General features: G+C 41.0%; 1 protein-coding gene across 5 annotated transcripts in view; it reads left to right on the forward strand.

The window, feature by feature from the left end:
• Positions 1-25,200, forward strand: part of NSF (N-ethylmaleimide sensitive factor, vesicle fusing ATPase) — an 84,014-nt gene that overhangs the window by 42,073 nt on the left and 16,741 nt on the right. For all 5 annotated transcript variants that reach the window (XM_030022213.2, XM_030022212.2, XM_030022215.2 and 2 more), the window contains exons 9-17: positions 4,212-4,411; positions 6,290-6,455; positions 7,011-7,085; positions 11,758-11,945; positions 17,579-17,674; positions 18,315-18,471; positions 19,618-19,751; positions 21,565-21,631; positions 21,826-21,905. In XM_030022213.2, the coding sequence (XP_029878073.1) occupies positions 4,212-4,411; positions 6,290-6,455; positions 7,011-7,085; positions 11,758-11,945; positions 17,579-17,674; positions 18,315-18,471; positions 19,618-19,751; positions 21,565-21,631; positions 21,826-21,905 (1,163 nt within the window). The remainder of the gene's footprint in view (positions 1-4,211; positions 4,412-6,289; positions 6,456-7,010; positions 7,086-11,757; positions 11,946-17,578; positions 17,675-18,314; positions 18,472-19,617; positions 19,752-21,564; positions 21,632-21,825; positions 21,906-25,200) is intronic.

Genomic DNA, 25,200 nt, shown 5'->3' on the forward strand with positions numbered 1-25,200 from the left:
GGTTTTAGGAATGTTCTTCCACCTGACTAAGACCTAGCTCTCACTGTTGCCCATTCAGTGGCAACCAAGTCTTGCAGCAGATGGTCAGTAATATCCTTGATGTTCAGATGTGGGGCAACACACGTTTGGTTTTACTTGCTAAAGACTGAGTGTGGACTACCCAGTACTGGCTGAGCTTGTCTGGGTAAGGTTTGGTAGCTGTCAGGTTGTCTCTGGGAATCTGCTGTGACACAGAGCTTTTTTCTTTTTTTTTTTTTTTTTTTTTTTTTCCTCTATAGGGGTGAATAGCTAATGACATTGTACAGCTGAGGACTTTAGCAGGCAGCTGAAGCAGTGGCCTACCTTTGACCAGCCCTCTTCTCTTCCCTCCCTTCCCTCCTGCAACAGCTTCTGTCCTTTTTTTTTTTTTAAATTTATTTATTAGATAAGAGATGATGCTTTCTCATAATAAGCAAGTTTGAATAGGAAGAGTGTGAAAATCCTAGGAGGCTTCAGCTGCACCTGAAGTCTCATCTCCCATAGTGCTAAGGCTATGTTAGCTCATGCAGAGGAGGGGAATATTTGGGCTTTTCAAGAAGTTCAGGTTTTTTGGGCTGTAGAAGAGAAGCTTCTAGTGGGTATAACTAGGTTGCACCCCCTTCTAGGAGAGAGATTGTGAATTGCAGGAAAAATAGAAAAAAAGAAAAAAGGATCAGACTGTTCTTCGTGTTTCTTTTTTGAAAGTGTACTAGAGAAAAATGATACTCTGTGGTACAGTTTTCCTGCCTCTTTCAGGATGCTCCCAGGCCTGTTTATGTACATGTGCCCTGACTTGCCAGTAGCCTTTTGATAGTCTCTCTTGCTTGAGCAGAGTGGAGCTGTCTGAGCATCAGTTTGCTTGGGATTTTCCTTCAAAGCATCACTCATCATCGAAATCCTGCTTTGTGCTGTTTGGCTACATAGGTGATCATGTTCCTCCACGAAACACGTTAACAATACCTTTCGTGACATTGATTTGACAGGAATAGCTTTTAATTTATCTATGCCTCATTTGTTCCTGTGTGAAATTTGTCTTTACTGACAGTATATGTTGTTTATGTTTTTGAGTCGTAGATGCCTGAAAGTTGACTAATGAATTCTTCTTAGCTAGATCTCTTGATTTTTGTAGTAAATTTTTTTTTATCTGCAGAGAAGCCCAGAAAAATCTTTCAGCTTTTTATTACTGTGCTTATTCAATGCAGAAGTATTGTTCTCTGGGGCTTTGGTAGGGGATCAGGCGTTCCTCATAGCAATGTTCTTCTGAAACTTCATTTCAGTGAATGAACAACCTGAAAGAGAGAGCGAGCAATGCATGTGGATAATAGAAATTATTTTTTATTGAGCAGTTACTCAGATTGAAATTAATTCTTTATCACTGTAATATTCAGGAGTAAATGAAATCACAGTTGAGTATTGGTAAGTTAATAAAGGCGAAAAGTACTTGTTCTTTAAACGCAGAATGTTGCCATGAGGTCTGTGCAGCCGTGAGCACTCTTTTGTATGGGATGAACTTACCACGTAGCTGAGACAAGCCGAAAACCAGAAGGGAAGTCATTCTGTGTGGGTGACACAAATAACTCTGTGTGCCCAAGCTCGTGAAACTTTTGATGATGGTAGAAACTGAACTCGGGTCCTCTAAGTCTGAGCTCTGTGCCATCAGTTTGCTACTTTTTTGGTTTTTGCTTTCAATGTGTATCTTAAGCATTGCAGGACTCTTGGTGGATCGTTTGCATCCTTAAAGTCAAACTGCAAGAGTGTAGTACAAAATGAATGCATTGTGAATGTCATCTATGGCATGGAACAGTTTCTGCTAATTACTGTGTTGCTTTTTACCTCAAACAATTAATACTTCGAGCTTTCTAAGGTTTTAGATAAATTTTCTTGAAACAAAACATAGGGGTTTTTTATCTTCACATGTAGGGATATCTTGTGTTCCTCACTTGTCCGGAGAACATATGTAGGGATTTTGTGCAGCAGTGAAATGGAGCAAGAGAAAAGGAGAAGGTGCTACTGAATTCCCTACCTCTGTAATTAAACACTTGTGTTCAAAGTTGAGATTTTCATTGAGGCAGATTCCAAATGTGCTATTTTCCCATAGGCTACAGTGGTTTCAGCTTCCTTAGGGTCTCTTTCCTTGGGATGTCCTCGCTGGTCTGGTTGGTGAGGATGACAGTGGCGTGATTTAGTTATTACTCTAGAGGAAAGACAGTAGATGCAGGAGTCTGTCAACTTGGTGTTGGTGCTGTGTGTGGCCAAGATGGTCTAAAACATGAGGAGGACATCTTGACTCCATGTAGGCTGAGTGTTCTGCTATCTGCACATCTGTCTTTTCCATGGGCAAAGTGAAGCGATATAGTGAGGAACTAATGCTTCCTATTGTGCTTGAAATTGCATAGGAAGAAATAAATTACTGAAATACCTGCTGTGTCCTAAATGTTGAAAATAAATGTGTTTGCTTGTAGTTTTGTGTTTACTCTTTGGTCTTCAATATCAACTAGAAAATAGAAAAAGGAGGTCTGCTGGAAATACAAGGATCTAGACAGAATAAATTACATGTTTCTCTCTTCTCTTTCATTACCACTCTGTGACCAGACAATATCCAAACTCGCTCTCCTCCTGAATCTGTCTTGTACATGCCTTTTAAATTGGGCAGTGTATAGCTCCTGTGTTGTCTTCTCTAGGTAACTTCTATTTTCCTATGCTGTTTTTGTAGTTAGATGCCTCTGCTATGAAACTGTGGCTTTCTACTTCTTTGAGGCTTTCCCTGAGTCTGGTGCTCAGTGTTTAAAACTTGGTGCTGATACATGATCTCTGCTCTCCTGTTTCAGGGCTTTCCAACACCAGCCCCTTCAGATCATCCCAGGAGAAAGGTTTTGTCTTGATGCAGTTACTTTTTCTGTCTGGCTAGATCTTGTCTAAATGCTGATAGTCCCATTAAATGAAGAAAACAAACTTCATCGTAGACACATGCTGTTACCACAACCTCTCTTAGCAAAGTATAAGGCAGAGCGTGAAATATTCAGGCATAATGATATTTAGACAGTTGATAAAATATGTCTGCGGCTCACAAGCTGTATTCCAAAATTCCAGAATCCTTCAGGAAAAACTTTCTTGTTCACACTTGGGAACTTCTATCAGGAGTTGTGTGCACACTTAGGAAACTTGTGCCTGTTGCTGAATGGGACATGTCCAGCATTATCTTGCAACCATTATATCTTCTGTTTCCCTAGAGGAGAGAATTTAAACGCCAGTGCTCATGCACAGTGATCTGAAGTCCTGTTATTTGAATAAATGATAATGTTTCAGGTCTTTCTAGTTACAGGTCAAGCTTTTTGGGCTCATGGTTCTAGTGGTTCTTAGAGGCCTTTTTCAGTTTTCTCAATATTTGTCCTATGAACTTGCTATCAGAACTAGATGTATTATATGGGACTCATTAAAGCCCAATACAGGGCTAAAAAGTTAGACATTATTACATGATAGTCCTCATTTTCTCTTTCAAGAATCAGATTAATGTGTTTGATCTATGTCTACACTGGGACCTCACTGTCAGTTGAGTAACTTTGAAGGTCTGATGCTTCATTTTGCTTACATACCTGAAAATTAAACTCAGTTGAAACTCTTCTATGAAGGAAGGCTACCTTTGTAGGCACTGTGTGTCCCTCTAGGAGAAGAGATAAATGAACCAGATGCAGTACATGCTTGTCCTAAATTGCTAGTATGTCTTTGCTTGGTGTTCAGGGCATATGGTAATGTAGAAAAAGTACCTGCAGCTCCTCAGTACCTGGGGATGATCAGTATCCGTGGGACCTACTCTTGGGTTTTGTTGAACTTAAAATTGTTATTCACATGTTTACCAAGTGATCTCTGTTGCTTTGTATTACTAACGAGAAGTTATAATTCAAGCTTTCAGTCCTTAGCTATTAAGTTAGCATGCCTAATGCATGGGAGAGCATTTGTGCTGTTCTATGGGTTATTTTTCCTGGCCCTTGCCAGATCATTGGAACGACTCTGATCCAGTCTGGCAATTCTGTGTTTGAATTTCACTGATAAAGGCACTGACTAGAGCTAAGGCTAATGCACATCTCTGCCAGATCCCTGTAAAAGCACCCCTACTGTAAGCAGCAATTTCCTCTTCAATATATTGCTGTTACCATCATAAGCCTGCTTTCTAAACTTGTTCTCTCTTGTTCTAGGCTGCAAGCATGTGAAAGGCATTCTCTTGTATGGACCTCCAGGCTGTGGTAAAACACTTATGGCGAGACAGATTGGCAAGATGCTGAATGCCAGAGAACCAAAGGTGGTCAATGGTCCAGAAATCCTCAATAAATATGTGGGCGAATCTGAGGCCAACATCCGCAAGCTGTTTGCTGATGCAGAAGAAGAACAAAGAAGGGTAATGCAAACATAGATAAATAGCATGGTCAGTATGAATGTGCCTAAAGAATGACCGGAAAGGAGGTTTATAATCAGAAAATTACTGCTTGCATTACAAGACTGAGTCACTGCTTAGCTTGTGATTATAGTTATTCCTTGCAAGTCACTGAATATTAGTGTTTTACAGATTCACAGACTGTCAGTTGAAAAAACAATCTTAGAACCTGAAAAGGTAGTCGGTCTTCTAGCTAGCTATGCTGAAGATGGACAGTTTGTTTAAATTCCATGCAGAGTTATTTTAAAGTAATACAGTAGGGCCCATCCTGCTATGCTTTGTATTATGTGGTGTGTCACCTGCTCAAAAAGTGCTTGAAAATGGGATTGCAAAAATTTTGCTCTGTTTTTTCTTTTCTTTTGTTTTTTTGTGGGAGAGACATAATCTATTTGGATTTTTGCTACTAAATTCAGGTGGCACATAACATAGGATGAATTTCAAATAAGCTTTCACGGTTTCAGGTTTTTGGGTTACAGGCTTATTAGTGTAAGTAAATTATAATCCTTGAAGCATTATAATTGATACATTATTAATTTTTCTCAGCAGAAAGCCGATGGATGAGAATAGTGTCTTGAAACTTGACAGTCTAGATATTTGAAACTGGAAGTGGAGATAAAGATTCTGTTTTTTTCTAAACTTTTTTTTTTTATCCATTACTTCAGCTGGCTATCAAAAGCTCAATCTTTAGTTAGAAGGCGTAAATACTTATTTCATGTGCGCTATGGTAACTTTTCTCTGCTGTGGATGACTTAATCTTGATAGATTTTCTGGTAAAGAAAATACAATGTCAGGCAAATCACAGTTAAATGTAGGGAAGTCTTTTCAGAAGACATTAGCAAAGGACATTGTATCCCTTAATTTTATTTATGCCTAACGAGACTGCAGATTTTGCTAGTGGCTTGAAATAATTTAATTTTCTTCTGCAAAAGATTTATTAATAAGTAAGTCAGCTTTGCATGGTAACCTGTACCGATGTAAACAATCTTCTCTCTGGTTGTTGCAATATAACTGAAAGCTGTGAGCTTCTTTTCCTCTGCAATAACACACCTGTTAAAATAGACTTTATATTGGCTGGAGGGGATGGTCCTGATGACAAGTTGCAAGATTAAAAAGGTCTCGAAAAGGTTGGTATTGTAATGACTTGTGTCTGGGGCAGATTGCCAGTGACAGCACATTTACCCAGTGTTAACATGGTCTCCACTGTCCACAAAAGATGTTTTAGAAGTGGAATTTGAAGGGAAAAAGCTTCATAATACGGTCACAAAAAGTATCCTGTTCTCTTACCAGCTGCAACTGCTTCACCTTTGAGTGAACCTGGAAATAAGCAGTTCTGTTCCTGATTGTCACTGAGCAAATGGACTCCTTAAAAATATTAAGAACAAAATTACTCTGGCAAGCTGTATATTTTCTAACTCTAGTACAACCTGGGGTATTTCCCACATTGGGTGCATCCCTCCACAGATGTGCTTTGTTCTCTGTCTCCCTTCCAGAGGGCTTTCCCAGATACTGAGTACTGTGACCCTTTGTCTGAGCTGTATGTTCCAGCTTTGGGCTTGTGCTTTTCTTGTTCAGTCTAGTCCTCTTCCTTGAAACACTGCTGCTCTTACCAGTGTCAGCTGTGAAGTCCTATGTTTGGGCAAAGCCTACCAACCACCCCGTTTTGGAGGATGGCAAGATGTTATTCTGGAAAGGGATCTCATACATACGTAACGTGATACTAAAACCACTTGGAGGTATTAATGTTCTGTACCTGTGTGGCTGAGCTTGTTGAGAAGTTACTGTTTTGTTTGGATTGTTTTCGGTGATGACGTGGCATTCCTGACATGTTTTTCTCTCCAATAGCTTGGAGCAAACAGTGGTGTGCATATCATCATTTTTGATGAGATTGATGCAATCTGCAAGCAGAGAGGAAGCATGGCGGGTAGCACTGGAGTCCATGATACTGTTGTAAACCAGTTGCTGTCTAAAATTGATGGAGTAGAGCAGCTCAATAACATCCTAGTGATTGGTATGATGGTGCTTACTTTCTCTGTTATGGGGTCTGGTTGAAAACTGCTGATATTTTCCTCATAGCAGGTCAGCTAAGTTACTGTTACTGGTATTGGATCTGTTTGGACTAATCCAAGCTGAACGACTGCTGTTTGACAAGCATCAGTAGCAGATTTAAAGGGAGATTGTGCTGTAATCGACTGATATTGCTGCTTTCAACAATTTCCTCCTTTAGCTTTTGATAACAAATGTTTCATAGTTTAAGAAAACTTGCAAGGAATGATATGCATTGATGTATCGGCCTATGGAGGAGTGGGCCTTCTCTAGCTGTGTTGTCTAGTTGTCCTGGTGCCAGGAGCCCTGCAGATACAGTCACAAGTACAGGTTTGATCCCTGTTGCCCTGACTGTACTTCAGGGCATGACTTTTCCAATATTTCTGAAGATGGGTATCTTTTGTCTGTTTTCTTGAGACTCTCTGAGGTATCTTCTTAGATCTATGGGCTGTATTCAGGAGTTAGAGACCCACTTAATAAGCTCAGATAATGCTTATTTTGTTATTAACTTTCAATTTAGGAATGACCAACAGACCTGACCTGATTGATGAGGCTCTGCTGAGACCAGGGAGACTGGAGGTGAAAATGGAGATTGGTAAGCAAGCTAGCATATCACAATACATGAGCTCGTGTGTACTTACAATAGTAAAGCAAATGTATGTCATAATATGAATAATTAACCAGGATGGCATAGGTGCTAAACTTCATGCAGCTTCCTCCATAATATGACATGTAAATTTAATCAGCCAATTAAAGTACCATTTTAGACTTATCAGGTCAATGGCTTATCAGTAGGTATCAGTTTCTGTCCAGCAGAATGGATAGGTATGGGCAGGCAGGACCCTGAATCTCTTGCATGAATGAAAGGAGCTAAGTAATGGCACCAGACCATTCCTACACGGAAACTGCGGAACTGTTGAACTTGTAGAGTAGGCAACTACAGTGTGTGAGCAATTCTTGACTTGGAGAAAGTGCAAATCATTTTATTTGCATGAAGCGATAATTGTGACTTTCACTGCAGGAACTGCAAATGTGAAACAGCATTGGCTATTGGCTTCTGAAATCAGCAGGTCTGGATTACTTGTATCAACAGAACTAAAAGTGGGCTGAAGAGCTCTGTTGGCCATGTATTCTAGTGAGCTGGAAAAGAATGCTATCTGTCAGTAACTTAAAAGGGACTTCTGTAATTGTACACATCTGCCTGACACCAATGCAGATTAAATAATGGAATTTCTGATAATGTAGGATTTATTAAGAAATTAAGCCCAGACCATCTTAGATTCATGAAAACAAGTCTCTGACTTTGCATTTGAGGTCAAAAGTTTGATCAGTAAAGATCATGGTGGAGTCTAAAGGGTAAGTAGATTGTGGTACTCAGTTCTGAGATTAACAATTCACAGAACAAAGTTTGAATAGAGAATAGCCTGGAACTGATGAGAAGCTTAATGATCCTGTCTTGTAGTGAGAAACTCAAATTGGTTAAGATCTGTGTTTAATATAGAGATTGAATATGCAGTTTCAGGTGTGTAGTTTGGAAGAGTGCATAAAACATTTTCCCCTAAACTTCCACAGACATACAAATGTCACAAAATATTTCCTATGCTCTGTTACACTGACTATTGTAATGGTAAAAATTCTCAAACTGTAGTGATTCACAGAAAAGGAACAGGTAAGGCCATGAGTATTATGTTTTGTTTCCTTTCAGTTGCAGAAAATTAGATGAAAATGTCCATATAACACTAAAAATCATATGATATCATACTAGAGTGGCAGGCAAAATTGTAATTGTCAATGCTGGTCTGAACTGCAGGGAAACTCTTGAAATCTGATCTAGCAATGTAATCTTAAGAGCCTGCTAGGGATTTTTTTCTCTTATCCTTAAAGGGTAATGTCACTCTTTGAAAGAGCCAGAAACAGGAAAGAGTTTTTTGATAGCTGAAAGGGAAAGATTTTAGGTAAGAGAAGGAATGAGGAAGTGAAGCTGATGACTACTGAGGCAGCCGCAGAGGTAACCCAGGCAGGGAGCTGATGCTGATGCTCCAGAGTTAATGCTGTCCTTGAGTACTGCAGGAAACAGTTTATATCAGGCATTACTGTGCATGTAGGTCATGCAAGATGTGAGGACTAGAGAGACAACTAGAGCACTAGCTGGGGTTTAAAAACTTGTAGCACAGATAGCATGGATGGTTTAAAATGTGCCAGAGACTGAAGAGACTAAGACATTTGTTAGATGCAGGAAAAAATACTGAAAGAGACTTTTGCCTGTTCCTGGTATAATCCACAAAAAAAGGAAAATTGGAAGGGTATAGAAGTGTATAGCAGTACATAGAGAATTATTAGAAGTCAGGCTGATGAATAGTAATGAGAGGGAATTAGCATTGGCAAAAACTGTAGCCAGATACAGTCTTTAGAAATTAACACAACTACAAGGAATTGAAGGAAAGACTCAATAAAGAAAGTGTACTTTAGGGACAAAGAAGTGTAGCCACAATGACAGTTGCCTTTGAACAATCTCATACTTGAAAACACATGCCCAATAGTAACTGTTATTAGTAAACACAGGTGAGATTGCTTGTATTGCAGGTGTAGTACCTGCATCTTTAGTTGACAAAAATTAATTAAATTAAATAAATTCCAAGGACTGAGCAATGCATCCCTGGAATAAATTATCAGTTGATAAGGACTGAACACTGCTGGGGACTATGCACATTTTAAAATGTCTTTTCACATACCCTCAGCACAAATACTAATCAGCGCAAATTATCAGATCCTTGTAATAAAAGCTGTGAAGGTCAGCTGGAAAGTGAGCTAAACAGCAGCATGGTTTTACCAAGATGATGATGTACCAGACTGACTTGTTATGCTTTCTTTTAAGAAAAGGCTTTTCTGTATCTTCCATTTTATGCATTTCAGAAGGGACTTGCTAAGGTGCAAACTGGGAAATTATCACCTCAATTGGAGAAAATGAAAATTTTATGAGAATGGTATGGGCCAGGTGAAGACTGAAGTCAAGACCCTGAATTTTAGGAGAGTGAAGTTTCAGTTGATTAAGTAATTAGTGGATGGGACCCCCTGGGAAACTGCCCTGAGGGATAAAGGAGCAGAACAGAGCTGGCAGCTCTTTAAGGACATTTTTCTTAGCACGCAAGAGCTCTTGATTCGCACATGTAAGAAATTGGGCAAGGAAGGCAGGAGACCAGCATTGCTCAGTAAGGACCTCCTGGTCAAACTAAAGCGTAAGAAGGAAATGCACAGGCAGTGGAACCAAGGACATGTATCCTGGGAAAAATATAGGGACACTGCCTGGATATGTAGGGTTGGGATCAGGAGAGCTAAGGCACAGTTGGAGCTGAATTTGGCAAGGGATGTGAAGAATAGTAAGAAGGGCTTCTAAAGGTATGTTGGCCAGGAAAGGAAGATTAAAGAAAATGTACACCCCCATCCCCTCCTGATAGGTAAGACAGGAGAACTAGGGGCAACCGGCACAGAGAAGGCTGAGGTATTCAACAATTTTTTCCCCTCAGTTTTCACTGATAATCACTCTTCTCATCTCTCAAGTCCCTGAACCTCAAGGTAGGACTGGGAAAATGAAGTCCCTCCCATTGTGAGAGAAGATCAGTTTTGGGACCACTGAGGAACCTGAACATACACAAGACCATGGGGCTCAATAAGATGCATCCTAGGGTCCTGAGGGAATTAGCTGATGTAGTCACTGAGCTACTCTCCATCATATTTTAAAAGTCATGGCAGTCAGGTAAAGTCCACAGTGACTGGAGAAAAGGGAATATCGCACCTATTTTAAAAAAGAGTAATAAGGTGCACCCTGGGAACTACCGATCAGTTATCCTCACCTCAGTGCCCAGTAAGATCATGAAACAGATCCTCCTGGAAGATATGTTGAAACACGTGGAAGACAGGGAGGCAATTAGAGACTGCCAACATGGCTTCACAAAGGCCAAATTGTGCCTGACTAATCTAGTGGCCTTCTATGGTGGAGTGACTGCATTATTGGATAAGGGATGAGCTACTTCTGTAGAGCCTTTGATAAGGTGCACCACAACATTCTTGCCACTAAATTGGAGAGATAAGAGTTTGATGGATGGACTATTAGGTGGATAAGGAATTGGCTGGATGGCTGTGTCCAAAGAGTTACAGTCAGTGGCTCAATATCAGGGCAGTCCCCAACATCAGCACAGACTGGGGGATGGATGGATTGAGAGCAGCTTTGTGGAGAAGGACTTGGGGATACTGGTGGTTGAAAAATTGGACATGAGCCAGCAACGTGGGCTTATAGTCCAGAAAGCCAATCATGTCCTGGGCTGCATCAAAAGAAGTGTGGCCAGCAGGTCAAGGAAGGTGATTCTCCCCCTCTATTCTACTCTTGTGAGATCCCCCAAGGCAATGCACCCAGCTCTGGGGTCTTCAGCACAAGACAGACATGGACCTGTTAGAGTGGCTCCAGAGGAGGCACAGAAATGGTCAGAGGGCTGGAATACCTCTCCTGTGAACAGAGCCTGAGAGAGTTTGGGTGGTTCAGCCCAGAGAAGAGAAGGCTCCAGGGAGGCCTTCCTGCGCCTGTTCAATACTTAAAGGGAGCTTATAAGAATGACAGAGAAAGACTTACTAGGGCCTGTCATGACAGGACAAGGGACAATGGTTTTAAACAGAAAGAGGGCAGGTTTAGATTGAATATAAGGAAGAAATGTTTTACGATAAGGGTAGTGAGGCACTGGACCAGGTTGCCCAGAGAAGCTGTGGATGCCCCGTCATTGGAAGTGTTCAAAGTCAGGTTGGACAGGGCTTTGAGCAACCTGATCTAGTGGCAGATGTCCCTGCCCATGGCAGCGGGGGGTGGACTAGATCTTTAAAGTTCCCTTCCAACCCAAGCTATTCTTTGGTTCTATGATAATTGCAAGATGGGAATTGGGTTTAGGGATGCCAAGGGACTGACCAGATTGTCTTTGTCTAAAGTGAATTACTGGTATGGAAGCCTAAGAGCAACCAACTTGAAGCAACCCCGAGGAAAGAAACTAAACCTTATGCTTTTTCTCTCTAGTTTGGTGGTGATGCTAATCAGTTTGCCAAGGGCAATTAGTGTAATTGAATGTTCTCAAACAAAAAGCATTGTCAAATATTCTACTTATAAGAATGAATTGCTCATGGTGAGAAAGAGCCTTTGGAATTAGGACCACTGAGGAGAGGGGAAGGCTTTGCTGCAGTTGCTGTGCCGAGGCACTGATTGACATGCTTTCTGTTTAAAATCTCAGGCTTGCCGGACGAGAAAGGTCGATTTCAGATTCTTCATATCCACACAGTACGGATGCGGGAACACCAGCTGCTGGCTGAAGATGTGGACATTGCAGAACTGGCAGTTGAGACTAAAAACTTCAGTGGTGCTGAATTAGAAGGTTTAGTTCGAGCTGCTCAGTCTACTGCTATGAACAGACACATTAAGGTCAGTCCTGTCATCTCTCACTGTGGCAAAAAAAGGAAGATCATTACATTTGGAATCTTTTCTTGAATGTTCACTTTCAAATGGGTAATGGCATCTCAGCATATTTTAGGAGATGAAATTCATATGGACACCACCTTTTCACTGTGCTTTTACATGGTTCTGAATTACTTCTTTAATCTCCTGACCTCTAAGTTGCTCTTGCATAGCTCAGTGGGAATGGAAGGTGATTGTTTGTAAATGTATTTTGATAAAAACTGAAAGGAAGGTCTTGAGCTCAGTTTATGGATTGGAGCCAGGAGACAAGAGTTGGAATTGAGAACAGCCAGTCATATGGGAGGGATCTCTGCTGGAGCCTGTGCAGCTCAGTATATTCATAAATGATCTGCAAAGAGAGGGGAGAAGCGAGATTGCAAACTCACAGCTGTTTCGTGGCCATAAAGATGAAGGCCACCTATGGAAAACTGCAGAAGGCATTTGAAATAATAATGCAAGTGCACAAGATGTAGTCAATGAATTTAAGTGTACATTGGGGGGACAAAATTCAAAAAGATATAGGCAGTGATAGGGACCTGACCTGACCGTTATTTGGGGTCGAGTTCTTGGAGTTTTAATGATCTTGAAATATCAGCTCAGTCCTTATTGGTGAAAAAAGCAAGTGCGACATTAGAATTTACTAGAAGAGGTATGCAGAGCAAAAGTAAGGCTGTGATTATGTCATGGATAAAATCCCTGGTATATTTGAATCTGTGCAGTCCTGGGAAACCCACCTTGGAAAGGTTATGGTAGAGCTAGGATTTGGAAAGGCAGCTGGGAAGCTCAGAGGTATAGGAGGGTTTTCACTGGAAGAATGGTTAGAGTAGGATTTCTCAGCCTGAAAAAAATACGGTGAAGGGTTATGAAAAGTATGTGAAAACATGTGTACTGGAATCAGTGAATGGGGAATGACTGTTTACTCTTTCCTGATACAAGAACTCAGAGAACAGCAAACGATACCAGCCATGGCCATGATCACACAATGCACATCTCCTTTTCTTTGCTTCGAAGAAGTATGTAAGCTGTGGAAGGAATCCTTTGCTCCAAGATGTTGCTGATGCTAAAATCTTGGTTGAATTCAGAAGGGGCTTGTACAACATCTTCCATTTCAAATAAGAACTCACTTGACAGTCTCAGTGTCCATAGAGACTTGTAATGTTCTCAGCTCCCTCCATCTAGAGGAATATTGCCTTGTTTTCCCAATGTTTCCTGATTATGGGAGGTCAGTGTATCTTTAACTAGAAGGGAGCTAAGGACCATGAAATGTCAGGTTATATTAATCCAGATGCAAAACACAGTATTCGATGGTGTTGAAATATGAGATGATTAGTTTGTGAAGAAGGAGGCTGAAAGGCACAGCCCCTTTGCTCTAGTGGCCAAGAACTGGTGTGAATTACTGCAGAGAAAAGGCTTTGACATCAATTCCACAGCACTGGTGTATTTTAAGTAAAAAGTCTGTTCAGCCTTGAATATGAGGAAAGCAAATCATGCTTTCATTTAAGCGAGAGAAATCATTTTGTTGCTTAGACATTCGTATCTCTTGGGAGCACTCTTTTTAAAGGAAAAATGGCTCTTTCTGCTAATTTTTCTTGTATAGCCATAATACTTGAAAAGCTATTAATTGTTTCCTATAGCAAAAACCTACAAACATCAACAGTTTCTCATTTTCTTGTGTTCTGTCTGAAGAAAAATCATGACCTCTGGAGGTATTTTCATCCTTTCGCAAGCAAAACATTTTCCTTAAATAATTAATTTTGCTCATAGTTAATGTTTTTTCAGTGCTTGAATTTTGGGTGAGTTTGGGGACTATTAGTGTTTTGATATATTTGCTGTTGTGCCAAAATGTCACAGTGGGAGAAGAGAAAATGGTAATGCATAAATGCAAAAGAGCAGTCCCCTCCTTTAGGTTGGTATGTGATTGACATCTTAATAATATATGTATGTATATTCCAAATGCGAAGCAGCCATGCTTTGTTTTTCTTTTCAAACACTTTGACGTAGTATTTTTGGATAATCTTATTGTTTATTCTGAAGATGTCTTCAGCCAAATGATGCACTAAGGTATTTTATTCTCTCCTACAAGTACTGCAAAATTTAAAATATACATCATAGGCCTGACCTAGTTTTCAGAAGCACCTACGAGAAGTAAGAGCACACATTGAAAATCAAGGGGCATTATATTCTGAATCATTTAAACTCTTCTGATAATTTCTCAAAGTGTGTGTGTGTTAAAAATTAAAATGTATAACTCATTAAAGGCTAGGAAAGAAAGAACTCCCCCTGTTTTTAAGTGTACAGACAACTTCAGGAATATATTAATAGTGTTTCCAGTACCTTCACTTCCCTCTGCAAAGTAGAAGAGTGATCAACTCAAAGTACAGACTAAAGATCCACTAGGTTGATATATTTGGCATCCTGTATTTCTGCTTGGTGGGTGTTTTTGTGAGAAGGGACTCTTTCATTTCAGCCATCCTCTGGTTATAGTTATTTGTTTGGCACAGTGTTATTGGCCAGTCTGGGTTCCTGAGGTTGCTGTTTAGAGGCTGCATGTGCTACTCTACAAGACAGGCATAATGTGATTATTTTTATTATTATTTTTTCCTTCCCATGCTCGAGCGTACTCCTTGTTCTTGTAGATCATCCTGGTCAGAAGAGGATGTCTCAGACATGTCTTTGAGGGTTAAAGTTATTTGACTTGTCCATCACCTTGGTCTTAAGCAAAGGTGATAGAGGTTGCTATTCCTTCCAAGAAACCCTTTGAAATCCCAAATTTTTACTTCCTGAGCTATCAGATCAGGTAGGGCTAGTATACTCTCAGGTAGAAGCAGCTGGTGTAGTAAGACTTGGGTAACTTTCAATGAAAATTATATTTGTTTTGGAATCTAGAGAAATTTGTTATGGTGTAATTGGGAAATTCAGAAATTATCAAAAGTCTTTCAAGGCTGCACTTTAGTGGAAAAGAATGAAGATCTTTTGCCTTCTCTCTATGCTACTTACAAAATAGGTTTCTGCCTTACCACTTAACAGTTAGATGAATTGCTTTTCACAGATCAGCTTCTGCCCCCTCTTGTAACTAATCCTTTTTCTGATATATCAAACTCCACTTGGGATCCTCAGCAGACTGTTACCATAGGATTAGTATGCAATAGCCAGGTTTTGTATGCCATTGAGTGGAAAAGGCGAGCATTGGACATTGTCCACCTGGATTTCTCCAACGCTTTTGATGCGGTTTTCCACAACCTCCTCCTAGAGAAACTGATGTGTAATGGTCTAGACAAGTGGTGGGTGGGGAACTGACTGACAGGCTGCACCCAGAGGGTGGTGGTAAATAGCTCCTTTTCAAACTGGCAACCTGTCACAAGTGGGGTCCCCCAGGGATCGATATTGGGCCCAACGCTGTTTAATTTCTTCATAAGTGATCCGGATGATGGGATCAAGTGTAGCCTGATAAGTTTGCTGATGATACCAAACTGAGTGGGGAAGTGGACACTTTGGAAGCGAGAACCACCCTGCAGGAAGACCTGGATAGGCTGGAAGAGTGGGCTAACAAGACCCTTATGAAGTTCAGCAAGGACAAGTGTAAGGTTATGCACGTGGGAAAACATAATCCAGAAGTGCAGCACAGGCTGGGATCTACCTGGCTTGGAGCAGCTCTGTGGAAAGGAACCTGGGGGTCCTGGTGGACAACAAGCTCAATATGGGTGAACAGTGCGCTGCTGTGGCAAAAAAAGCCAACAGGATGCTGGGTTGCATCAACAAGGGCATCACCAACAGAGATAAAGAAGTCATTATCCCACTCCACTCAGTGCTTGTCAGGCCACACCTGGAATACTGTGTTCAGTTTCGGTCCCCGGTATGCAAAAAAGCTGTGGACAGGCTGGAGAGGGTCCAGAGAAGGGCCACAAAGATGATCAAAGGACTGGGAAGCCTGCCATATGAGGAAAGCCTGAGAGAACTGGGTTTGTTCAGCCTTGGTACAAGAAGGCTTAGGGAATACCTTAGCACCGTGTTCTGGTATTTAAAGGGTGGCTACAAAGAAGGTGGAGACTCCCTTTTTACAAGGAGTCACATGGAAAAGATGAGGGGTAATTGTTATAAGTTACTCCTGGGGAGATTCCAACTGGGCACAAGGAAGATTTTTCACAATGAGAACAATCAGCCATCGGAATAATCTCCCCAGGGTAGTGGTGGATTCCCCAACATTGGACACTTTTACGATTCGGCTGGACAGGGTGCTGGGCCATCTTGTCTAGATGTGGCTTTTGCCAAGAAAGGTTGGACCAGATGATCCTTGAGGGTCCCTTCCAACCTGGTATTCTATGATTCCATGATTAAATCAGTTTAATTCCTGATTGCTGCCCGAGGCAATCAATGGTCTACAAATAATCCTAGTAAATGGAACCGCTCCATATTGTGGAGCTGCAGCTATACTCAGTAATACATCTACAGCTGGCTTTGAAGTCTACAGACATCTGAATAAAGTCTCCAGCTTTAAAGGCTACTCTCAAGTTGTTTTCAAGAATTAAAAACTTTTACTGGCTCCAGAGTGAGCAGCTTTGGGCCACCTCCTAGTGGTATGTCTAGTTGTGATTGAGAAATTATTTACAAGAGAAGATTGCAGTAGTGCTGTCCCTACTGGGTGTTTGCTTCCAGTCTTTAGCTTTTAAGTGTTGCTGGACGGTTTGGGAATGGCAGAAGGGAAAAAGGTGATGCTTTTCATATAGAAAGGAGTCCACTATGAGCTGAGCTAACTGCAGCTTATTTATTCCAAGTAATACTGATAGCGCTGCCCTGGGAAGATTCACGGCTTTCATAGAACTGAAGCAAATGAAGACAAAGCAGAAAGAAGACTAGTATTTACCAATCCCCTTAAAGACTTTCTTGTATGGAGAGCAAAGTGCATGTTTTGAATAGAAAGCTAAAACCTTCTGAAATATGGGTGTGTAAATAACTCTTACTTTTGGCTTAGTTGCCAAAGATGGTGTGAACTAGATTCACAGTTGGGTTAAACCAAACTTTAATTTGTCTTTCTGAAAAAAGTCATGCAATGAATGAGGCTTCCCCTTCCCATACAGCACCCAGAAAGCATAATGAAGACTTTTTCCTACAGCCTCTAAATGGAAAGAGTAGTTCCCTGCTCTAAAGGGAACCTACATAACTCCAGTAACTTTTAGAAATTTAAACTTAGGTGAGATAAGTCCCACACTGGGCACCAGTCTGAGCCTCACTGATATTTGGTTTATGTAGTCAAGGTAGCACAGCAGCAAGGATGGTGCAGATCTTCCATCTTGTTCTTAGCTGGGGTGGCCTCTCTGAAATGTGAGGTAATGGCCATACTCTTCACTTCAGCTTTCCACCCAGTGGAGTGGAGCAACTGTTACTTAATGACTTTGTGGGGGTGGCACATGATGTCGTTCTGTGAAGGTGATGATTGCTCCAGTGGTATCCAGCATATGTCCAACAAATGTCCTGTTAAGAAGCATTTTTCTTATTGACACAGACCAGCTACAGGGTTGGATATGTGGATGGAAGTTGGAAGGGGATGGAAGGGGTTGTGTGCGGTGCTGCTGTACTTCAGTGTCTTTTATTGCCTTTATTAGGCCAGCAACAAAGTGGAAGTGGATATGGAGAAGGCAGAGAGCTTGCGTGTGACAAGAGGAGACTTCTTTGCATCATTGGAGAATGATATCAAACCAGTAAGTAGGCATTATGTAACTCCTGTAATAGTCACCCAGTACAGTTAATGACATGAGGTAGCAACTTCCTTCTGGGATCAGACATGCAGTGGTGCACCATGGGCTGACATACTGTGTCCTGTGTTGTAGGAATTAAAGTAGGGAGCCTCCTTCTGCCTGCATTGCTAAGGCTCTGTTTTGTACCTTCTGTTGCATGCAAGAATCATAAAAAGGAATAGAACAAATAAAAAGAGCAACTTGGAATTTCTTCTCGTTTGTTGTATGTACACTCTGCATTTTAGGCTACTTCAGTTAATGGATGACAGCTTTAATATGGACTGTAGTAGGAGGTTTAAGCCTTGTTTTTGAGAATTGTCTTTAAATGGTGTGGATTCAGAACCCATTGGCCACTTGCACTGATCAGAATTTGTTTTGAGGGTATATGAAAAGGTGTTTCTAAACGTGCATGGTCTCCAACAGTGTTCAGTCCTTTGAACTGAAATGTTGTGTGTCACCAATGAGTCTTCCAGTACTGACTGTCTCACTTAAGCATTTTCCAGAGTCTTGGTCCTGGTCACTTTGGTGATGTTTAATTGTTTCATGTTTTTCTGATGTAACGCAAAATTTCTCGCTAAAATACATGTTCCCTCTGTTAATACAGGCGTTTGGAACCAACCAGGAAGACTATGCAAGCTACATCATGAATGGTATTATTAAGTGGGGTGATCCAGTAACAAGGGTATTGGATGATGGGGAGCTGCTTGTTCAACAAACTAAGAACAGCGACCGCACTCCCTTGGTTAGCGTTCTTCTAGAAGGTAAATTTAAGAATAAAAAAAAAAAACAAAAACAAAAACCCAAGTGACTCCTGTAAACTATTCCTATCAGTTGCCCAAGTGGTCATCTGTTACATCCTGCAACTGTACAGAAAAGTAACACATGGGGGGGAAAAACAGAATTGCTCTCTTTCAGTTTACTTGGGTGAAATTGCTTTAGATATTAAAACTGGCTTCTCAGCCTGAGAGAAATCCTGTTCTTGGAACAATGGAGAAGTGAATGTACCCAGTTAACCTAAATGTGGATGCTATACAGTGCGAACATCTCTAGCTGAGTTAGTTGTCTAAATTCTCTTTGAAGTCACAGGAGAGCTCATCAGTGTAATTAGCTGAGTTCAGACAACAGTTTGCCTGGCCACATTTAGATGTCTGCTGTTAGAGGTGGATTGCCCTCTGTCCAGACTGTTATTGACTATGAAGAGTCTAGGAAACTAGTTGCAATATCTATGTTACAGATATTGGAGTAGAATTTGTTATATAGTGCTTCCCTCTTTCTTTTCCTGAAGTAAAAAATCTGGATTACCACTATTCCTTTTAGCAGTCTGTAGCTTTGAAATTAACCTTGAATAGATGACTTGAATAATTCTGTGTGCTTGTGGCCAACATATCGCTTGTATGCAATACCTTCTTGCACTCCAAATTGATTTGTATTGGGTGTATAGATTAAGAAGTGTCTTTTGTCTGTTAGAATTATTCTGGTGTGAATTCAGGCAAATAACACATTGTCAGTATTTACCTGGCATTCATGCTGTTGACTAGTTTGCCACAGTACCTGCAGAAATCATAGTTAGAAGGGGCATAAACATAGTTCAAGAAGTTTCTCCAAAATACAAACACATGCTAACTTTGGTGCAGTGGCCAGTCCTACAAAATGTGTAACGTCCTCTTTTGTGTTGGTTTCATGGCAAATCAGTCTGCATGTGCTCAAATACTTGCATTATTTCCTTCATCTGGAGGATTGGATTGCACTAGGAGTTAGTGTGTTGCTTCTGCAAGTAGAAGAAAAGGTCAATTCAAAATGCAGATACCTCTGAATGAGATTATAAACGTGCTTAAAATATCATCTGTGCTCAGCCTTACCAGAGCTGTTTTCTCTGTTTTTTTCATTATGTTTATCCTTTGTTCCAGGTCCCCCCCACAGTGGGAAGACTGCTTTAGCAGCAAAAATAGCAGAAGAATCCAACTTTCCATTTATCAAGATCTGTTCTCCTGATAAGATGATCGGATTTTCTGAAACGGCCAAGTGCCAAGCTATGAAGAAGGTACTTATGCATCCTACTGTCCTAGTTTCAGCTGGGATAGAGTTAACTGTCTTCCTAGTAGCTGGTACAGTGCTATGTTTTGAGTTCAGTATGAGAAGAATGTTGATAACACTAATGTTTTCAGTTGCTGCTAGTAGTGTTTAGACTAATGTCAAGGATTTTTCAGCTTCTCATGCCCAGCCAGCGAGAAAGCTGGAGGGGCACAAGAAGTTGGCACAGGACACAGCCAGGGCACCTGACCCAAACTGGCCAACAGGGTATTCCATACCATATGACGTCCCATCTAGTATAGGAACTGGGAGGTGGGGGCGGGGAATCGCCGCTCGGGGGACAAGCTGGGTGCCGGTCGGTGGGTGGTGAGCAATTGCACTGCGCATCATTTGTACATTCCAATCCTTTCATTATTGCTGTTGTCATTTTATTAGTGTTATCATTATCATTATCCGTTTCTTCTTTTCTGTTCTATTAAACTGTTCTTATCTCAACCCGTGGGTTTTGCTTCTTTTTCCCGATTTTCTCCCCCATCCCACTGGGTGGGGGGGGAGTGAGTGAGCGGCTGCGTGGTGCTTAGTTGCTGGCTGGGGTTAAACCACGACACCTACTCTTTTGCTTGATTACAATTCAATTCTATGTTCTCTAGTGAACGGAAAAGGGAATTACCCTAGTGGCTGTGTTTTCTGCTCTCTGTAGGTCCTAAATTCCTGTGCATATATTTATAAAGTTGAATGAATGTTTTTGTGGCGCTGACACAAAGTGACTCAGGGAAAATTTCAAGGCTCTGTCCCAATTGGGTCTGATACGTAATCATGACTAACAGTGGAATGAAACACCTGATCTGTGATGAGCAAGTCTGGAGCTCCATCTGCAAATGTGAAGGCTGGAGGGGCTTAGGGTTGCACTTAGAAAGAATAGATCCTGCCTGAATGAGACTAGGAACAGTTTTGAGGTGGTAATGTTTAGTTAAACAAGAGTTTTAACAACTTGGGGAGCAGGGGGAATGCAAACAAGTTGAACATCTTAAATCATTTCAAGTAGCCAGGTTGAAGGAAGGAGATTTCATTTACTGAAGCAAGCCAGCACTTATTCTTCTAGCTGAATGACACTGAATGAACCATGTAAGTGAAATGTTACTCTAAGATCAGTTTGTTGCAGGATTGCATAGTTTTTAAGAGAAGCAATGTATTCATAGCTGGAAGCCCCATTTGTAATTTAGATTCAAAAAGGAGCATTTTGGACTTCACTTGAATCAGCATATGCTGGAGATAGGCCTGCAGTACCACTGATGTCCTTAGTGCTACTTATTGTTTAAATCCAAAGCTTTGCAGGACACTGGTTTGCTGCTCTGTAAAGGGTGATGTGGAGGCTCAATCTGTACCTGAGTAGGTCTGTTCTCCCTGCCGTATGCTGTTATGAAAAGCAGCCAATATCCAGCCTGGGTAGAAAAGCTTCATAATTGCCTTACAATTGTGGGGGATTTGTGTGTGTGTTGTTATATTATCAGTGTTGCCCCAGCTCCAAAAAACAGAGGAGTGGTGGTCTATTTTAATCCATTGTTTACAACTGAATGCAGGGCAGCTGCCTTTTTTGCAAAGTGTATGGGGTAAATGAACAAAACTGAGCTCTGAATTTGTTGAGATGGTAATGTTTTATTAAGTGCAGGTAGAGTCTAGTCTCTTGGTACTTATCTTCTTCATTCTTTGTTTATTCCTCTAAGTACTGCTGTGTTTAGCTAAAAACACGTCAACAGGTCCTATCATGACTATTGTAGTTTTGCTGCTGAGATTTAACAATGAGTCATTTTGCTGTTTTTTAGATCTTTGATGATGCATACAAGTCCCAACTCAGCTGTGTTGTCGTGGATGACATTGAGAGACTTCTAGGTGAGTTAGGACGCTGAGAGAGAGCTATGTTGTCTGCTGTGCAGAAATATTGAAGTATTTGCAGTATTGAAATACTGCAAACTGGAAATGATCTGGAACCACTTACTTCAGGAACCTTGAACTTTTTTTTCTACAGTGAAATGGCTTAAATGTGTATCTGCTTAGTGGGCATTAAAATGCATTTTTCATTTCAGATTATGTCCCAATTGGACCACGGTTCTCTAATCTGGTCTTGCAAGCCCTTCTTGTACTGCTAAAGAAGGCCCCCCCTCAGGTAAGAAAGTAATCGAGGGGTGGGATGCCCTATTCCTATAACAATTTTGACAGTGGAGAGCTTTGTGTCTTGCTGATAGCTGCTGTGCTGCCAGTGGTATTAGTGCTATTGTCTCTGATTCAGTCAAGTTAATCCTAGCCTGCTGCTGTTCATTCAGTTAGACATTTCTAGGATAACCACAAAGGACTCAGCTTTAATTATCTAATTACTTAAGGCTGAATCTTCTGCAGTTAGCCATAAAAATACTGACTAAGGAAACAAGTTTAACCTTCATCATGTAAAACGTAAATGTGCAACCTGTCTAGTTTCTGATTAACTAAGGAACTGTTTAGTCCAAATCAATCCCTGGCTCAACCACGTGCTCCCTCCTTATTTAGAAATCAATTTCTAAGTAATGCATGATTGTGGATGTCAGGGTTTTAATTTGTTCTTAACTTGAAATTATCAGGTGTTAATTACGATGGGTGAGGAAAGCTTAAGATCTTACATCTTGTGCTGATCCTGTGTATTTGCACTTTCTGACTTGATGAGATTTAAGAACATCACAAGTGATAACATTTCTGAAGCTTGTGCTGAATGAGACAAGCAGGCAGGGGCTCTTCTTTTTTGTTTGCCATTTCTCCTGTTGTTCACTGGAATTCTGCTGTGTGTGTGACAGTATCTGCACGAATAAATAACATACAGGAAAACCTTGAAAGTTAGTGTCAGGAAAAACCAGAGAAGCACAGCCTGGATGAAGTAATTTTTTTTGGTAATTTTTAATATCCTGGAAACAATAACATATGTGTAAGCATTGTTTTCATTAGAGAGTTTGGTAAAAACACCTTTCAAATATAGAACTTTGAACTAAATTGTGATGCCACAGGCCCTGAAGTTCCCTTTGTGACTGTCAACCTGGGAGAAAAAAGATTTTTCCCACTGAGCTTTCTATGCCATGTGAAGTCTCTAATATAAAACTTGGATTCCGTTATCACATACGTTGGAACGGGAAGGTTGCCTGTACGCAACAGCATAACCCATTTTTGATTGTCATAATCTCATGTAATCATTGACCCATTGCTGGTTTTTCCCACAGTACCAGGAAATGATTGTTCCCATAAATCAATAGGAGAAAACAGAACTTGATTTGGTTCAGTTGTCAAAGGAACTTAAAATATTAAATTGTCCATTTTATCATTGCATCCTCTGAATGTATTTTGCTGCTTAGATGCACTTTTGTTGGCACTTGAGTCTCCCTGAAAGCAAGATGCAGGGCTTGAAGCTCTCAGATATTTGCCAAGTTTATGCATGTTGCTAGAGATTTGTACTTTGCAATGTTTGAAATGCCCTTGAGGCTGGAAGACTTGGGGTTGACAGCCAATATTACGGTGACTTAAGCCATAAATTGTTGGAGGGTAGAGAGAGAGTTTTCTGAGGAAATGTCACTGTTTGATTGATGATGTGGGTTTTTCTTCTTTTTTTCTAAGTGTCCACTGTTGGCTACTGTGGAAGTTAGGACATTGGGTTAGACGGACCCTTTGGGCTGACCTAGTTTGGCAGTTCTGATGATAGGGTTTTTCCTAGCGTGTTCGTTGTGAGTTCCCTGTGATAGTCATGGCACGTGGAGATTTTTTTTCATTAAAAAAAAAACCAAACCACCAGTGTATAAGAGGTAGAGATATGCAGGAAAAGGCCTTTTCTGCTGTGAATGTTTACTGTGAAAAAGATTGAATTTGGGCGTAGAGACTCTTGGGGTTGTAAGCTCAAGTGGGGAACCCCATGAGGGAGATAATACTGCTGGTTAATCAGTGCCTTTCCAAGTCCCCACTGAGATGACTATTTCCTTTGGGGAGCAATTTAATTGGAAGTAATGGCTGGTTTTCGGGGTGGGGGTTGTTGTAAATTGAGATGCAGATACATGCTTTAAATGTGCATGAATAGCATCAGTGGTACTAACCTGCTCCATGAGGTCAAACCAACACGAATTTCTGTGGGATTGGGATCATGGTTTAGCTTCATTCCTTGTAAAAATGGAGCGTCCTGGGACGTGCCAGGCATGTCCCTGTGCTGAGAGAAATCGTTGGCAAGATGCTGGGGAGACAATACCCTGTTCTCCATTGCTATCAGATAGGCTTTTTACCGTTTCACTAGTCAGAGGAGCCTGAAATATAGAGTTGAATTTGAAGAGCTTAGAAACAGGAACGATGAAGTAGTTGAAACCACAAGCAATGAGTGAGTGGGAAGCAGAGGGTGCGTTTCAGCAGCGCAGCTCTGCTGCTCCCATCTTTGTGGCCCAGATTATGTATTCACACGGTGTTGTCACATCACTTGCAGAGAGTATACTTAATGTGCAAGCAGCTTCCTACAATTACTGTAGGCTACATGTGTAAGAGGAGCATTTCTGGGATGAAATCTTATTAATTATGCATTGAGGTATATGTCTCTGTTGAATTGGTGTATGAAAGCTGCCTCCCAGGCTCCCCTCTTCCTATTGAGGCTATATGATTTTAACATGGTGTGGGAAGGGCAGATTCTTGAAGCTTCTGGTTTTCTGGGCTTTCTGGCTTGTTTGTACTTTGCAGAAGTTTTGAGAGTAAACATGTTAGACTTTAAAGAAACTAGAAACGTCTCTGAGTTTGCTTTAAATTCCTGGTCAGAGCTCATTCTTGCTAGTTCCACTCAGCAATGCTTAAATAGTGGTATCTATTACTACTAGTTCAGGAAGACTGAAAAACATTGCATTTTGTATAGCATCTTTTTTTAAACCAATTAAAAATCTTTTCTAAAATGGATTGAAGAGAAGAAAATAAACCATGTTCTCTTAGGTCTTTATTTCAATCAAGTTTCCCTGTGTTGTGCAGGAGAAGAGACTGGGGGGGGATAGAAAGACTGAAAAGGACTGTCGCAGCAGGGAGCCAAGCGGGAGAAAAGGACTTCTCTGAGAACTAAGCAGCAGCAGCTCCGAAAGCCGAAGCTGCTTCATCTACATGCAGAGTCACACAAGGCATGGAGACACTCACCAGCCCCACAGAGGTTTCACATGTGCTTCCCTGCTGGTTCCTGTGAAAAGCTAACAATTGGCTCAAAGGGTGAAAGACCATTTGCAGCATCTCCGCGCTAAGCTGGACGTACAATTTGTGCACTGTTATGAAATGTCTGGCTTAGCGAGATGCTCTCAACCACTCTTGTAGATGCCCTTCCACTGCTCCCAGAGGCCCCCAGCCCCTTTCCTCTCTGGGACACTGGAGGCTTTTGCCGATTTATGAAAGTTGACGGGGGAAAGGGGGAAATAATCTTCTTTGATATAATCCCAGAT

The sequence above is a fragment of the Aquila chrysaetos genome, chromosome 8 (assembly GCF_900496995.4).
Source record: "Aquila chrysaetos chrysaetos chromosome 8, bAquChr1.4, whole genome shotgun sequence".
NCBI classification, from domain to species: Eukaryota; Metazoa; Chordata; class Aves; order Accipitriformes; family Accipitridae; genus Aquila; species Aquila chrysaetos.